The sequence below is a fragment of the Condylura cristata genome, unplaced genomic scaffold (genome assembly GCF_000260355.1).
Source record: "Condylura cristata isolate star-nosed mole 26May11 unplaced genomic scaffold, ConCri1.0 scaffold00079, whole genome shotgun sequence".
NCBI classification, from domain to species: domain Eukaryota; kingdom Metazoa; phylum Chordata; class Mammalia; order Eulipotyphla; family Talpidae; genus Condylura; species Condylura cristata.
Window position 1 is genome coordinate 162,218 of NW_004567180.1, and position 2,812 is coordinate 165,029.

General features: G+C 62.7%; 1 protein-coding gene across 1 annotated transcript in view; it reads right to left on the reverse strand.

Annotated features, from left to right (window-relative positions):
• Window positions 1-526: 526 nt before the first annotated feature.
• The window catches only part of LOC101624830 (protocadherin Fat 3), a 67,438-nt gene continuing 65,152 nt past the window's right edge, over window positions 527-2,812 (reverse strand). The window contains exon 6 of the mRNA XM_012734860.1: window positions 527-566. Coding sequence (XP_012590314.1) covers window positions 527-566 — 40 coding nt within the window. The remainder of the gene's footprint in view (window positions 567-2,812) is intronic.

Here is a 2,812-nt window from a genome sequence, read left to right on the forward strand (position 1 = left end):
CCCGGGCCCTGGGCCCCACCGCGGGCTCACTGGGGCAGAGCTGGTGCCAGGGGGCCCCTGAGCCGCCGCAGACGTGGGTCGGGAGTGGGGCGTCGGCGTCAGGTTGCCGCGGCCTGGACAGACCCAACCTGCAGCGGCCACGTCCCCCCACCCCGGCCACGCAGGGTCCCCAGCTGGGTGCACCCAGAGAGCGGCGTGGGGTCCTCGCGCGGCCGGGCGCCGCGTGGACAGCTGCGGCCTCCGTGGGCAGCGACCTGGGCAGGTGCAGCGCACGGGCAGCCACTGGACAGACCACGCCGCTCTCGACGTCGCCCCGCTGCTCCCAAGCAGCCCCTGATTTCATTCTGGGGGAAACGGAGGCTGCCTGGGGGTGAGGAGCCCATGGCCGCACCGCCCCACCCCCACCTCTCCCTGGGGTGCCGCCCCGCCCCCACCAACGCACCCTGCTCCCCCCCTGCAGTCCCCCCCACCGCGGCCTCTTCAAGGGGCGCCCCGGGCACCGGGGCTCACATGCAGGGGCTGGAGGTCACTGCGTGGTGCCCACAGCATCCTTCAGAGCCCAGCGGCTGAGGGTGGGCACCAGTCACTGGACCCCGCAGCTAGTGCCCCGGGAGGACCTTGGGCTCGCGGCCACCTGTGCACAGGCCTCTGGGGCCCGGGCGGGCAGTGGGTGAGAGGACAGGGGCCGAGGCGGCCGCTGGGCGGGGTGAGCAGCGGAGGCCTGTCCCGGGCTGGGGGCGTGGACCGTGCTGCGGGGTGCGGCCCGGCTTGGGGGTGCAGCCCTGCAGGACCTGCTGAGACTTCTCACCTGACTTGCCCTTGCGCGCGGGGCTCAGAGAAGCTTCCTGGAGTAACCCCGGGCGGGGGGTGAGGGGTGAGGCAGCTGCGGGCGCAGGCCGGTCGGGAGCCGTGTTCAGGTCGGTCACCGAGCCGTGGCCGGCGGAGCCAAAGCAGCGAGAAGGCCGAGCCCGGCGTCCCTGGGGCAGCCCCGGTGCCCGGGGCGGAGGACACGCTGTGAGCTATCAAGATCCTGGGCCTGCGCATCCCGGCTGGGGGGCCCCGTGTCCATCGCGGATTTTCAGGCTGACTGAGAGCTTCATTTCCGCTTTTACACTACGATGTCGGAGACCAGCTCCAGCTTTTGAGGTGTCTGGAGGCAGCACAGGCAGGACCCTAAGATGGAAGGCGTCGGCGAGCGGAGATTCCAAAAGGGGAGACCGGAGCGGGCGCGAGGAAGACACGGAGTCCGGGAGGGTGCAAGTCTCCCGCCATCCCCTCCGCAGGCCCTTCCTTACACTGTGTGGCACGTAGTTCATGGCAGCAGTGCCCAGGGTGAGTCAGTGAGATGTCTCCATGAAACACCCTCCAGGACAAGGGGAAAAGCATTTTCCCTTAACAATTTATGGTGTAATAGATGATACGTTGTGTGACAGTTATCTACAGCTGTCTAGTTATCGTCAAAGGAAGAGGGGTCTGGGAAAGGGGGAGCTTGTCAGCAAAAGGTTGTTGGGGTCTTGGGACAGTAGTGAATTGTGTGAGCAGTGTCATCAGGGACTGTCTAAGGAAGAGCTCGTGGGTAATTTGAGGCTGGCAGAGAGTTAGTGCTTGCTTTACAAGGAGTAAATTAAGAGAAAGTCGTACAGTTGTATATCAAACGACACCTGTGTAGTCAAGGTTAAAATTTGTCCATGAGTCCTTATGCCCTGGGAGCTTTACCTGAGGTTTATTTTTATTCAGAGAAACCAAGGAAGCTTCCCAGGAGTTTTTTGTGTCCTGGGGTCTTATTGCTCCTGGGGCTTGGCTTTTGTCTCAGGATCAGAGGAACTTCTCACCCTGGGGCAGCTGGCCTGAACCAGCAGCCGCCTGTGTGGCTAAGACAATCCAGTTATAAACTGAATGTTGCTCAGAATATTCTGATATTATGTTTATACAAACAAGGGAGGTCATGACATAAGTTAGCAGTGGACAGTCTGATTTCTCAGAGCTTGTCCCGATCCACCCGGAATCTGTCAGACGATGGACGTTGCATACGACACTTGTTTCCTCCCCACCCCTTACGCTCCTGCTATGAGTGAAACATCTGGTGTTTTTCTTTTCTTCCTGGCTTTTTTCACTGTCATCCCTTCCAGTCCATCCACGTTTATCCTTTTGACGGCCGACTAATATTCCGCCCGGATATGATGTATCGTCTTCCTGCTCCAGTCATCTACTTTTGGGCTCTGGGGTTGGCTCCACATCTTCCCCATTGAAAACAGAGCAGCAGTGAACTGGGGGTGCAGGTGTCCTTTCGAATTGACATTTTGTGTCCTTGGGTAGATCCCCGGGAGTGGGACTGCTGGGTCAAATGGGCGCTCCGTTCTCAGCAGCCTGCGCAACCTCAGAGCGCTCCCCAGCTGACCAGATGTTCTCGGGGCACCAGGAGCAGCAAGCTTGCGGGTCCCTCTTTTGTTAGGGTTGAGAGGAAGGGCCGCCCCCTGGCCCCCACTGCTGCTGTGGCCTCGGCCAGGCGCCCCGCCCGGCTCTGGAAGTCGGTGGCTGACCGCAGAGAGTAGCCAGCACTGTCAGAAAGTCCCGGCAGCGGACAGTGTGCCGTCACTAAGACACTGAGCCTCGACCGCCCAGGCGGTGGCCGCCACGGGGAGACCCCGCCTCCCGGAGCGGGCCGTGGCCCACACTGAGTCCGGCCTGCAGGCCGCCTGCCCCTCGAGTGGGCCACGTTGGCTGCTCTGAGGGCGTGAGGCCGCTTGGCAGGGCGCCCCACAGTGCTTGGGGGGCCCAAGGCGCTGCCCCAGGGGCGCACGGGGCCGGGCAG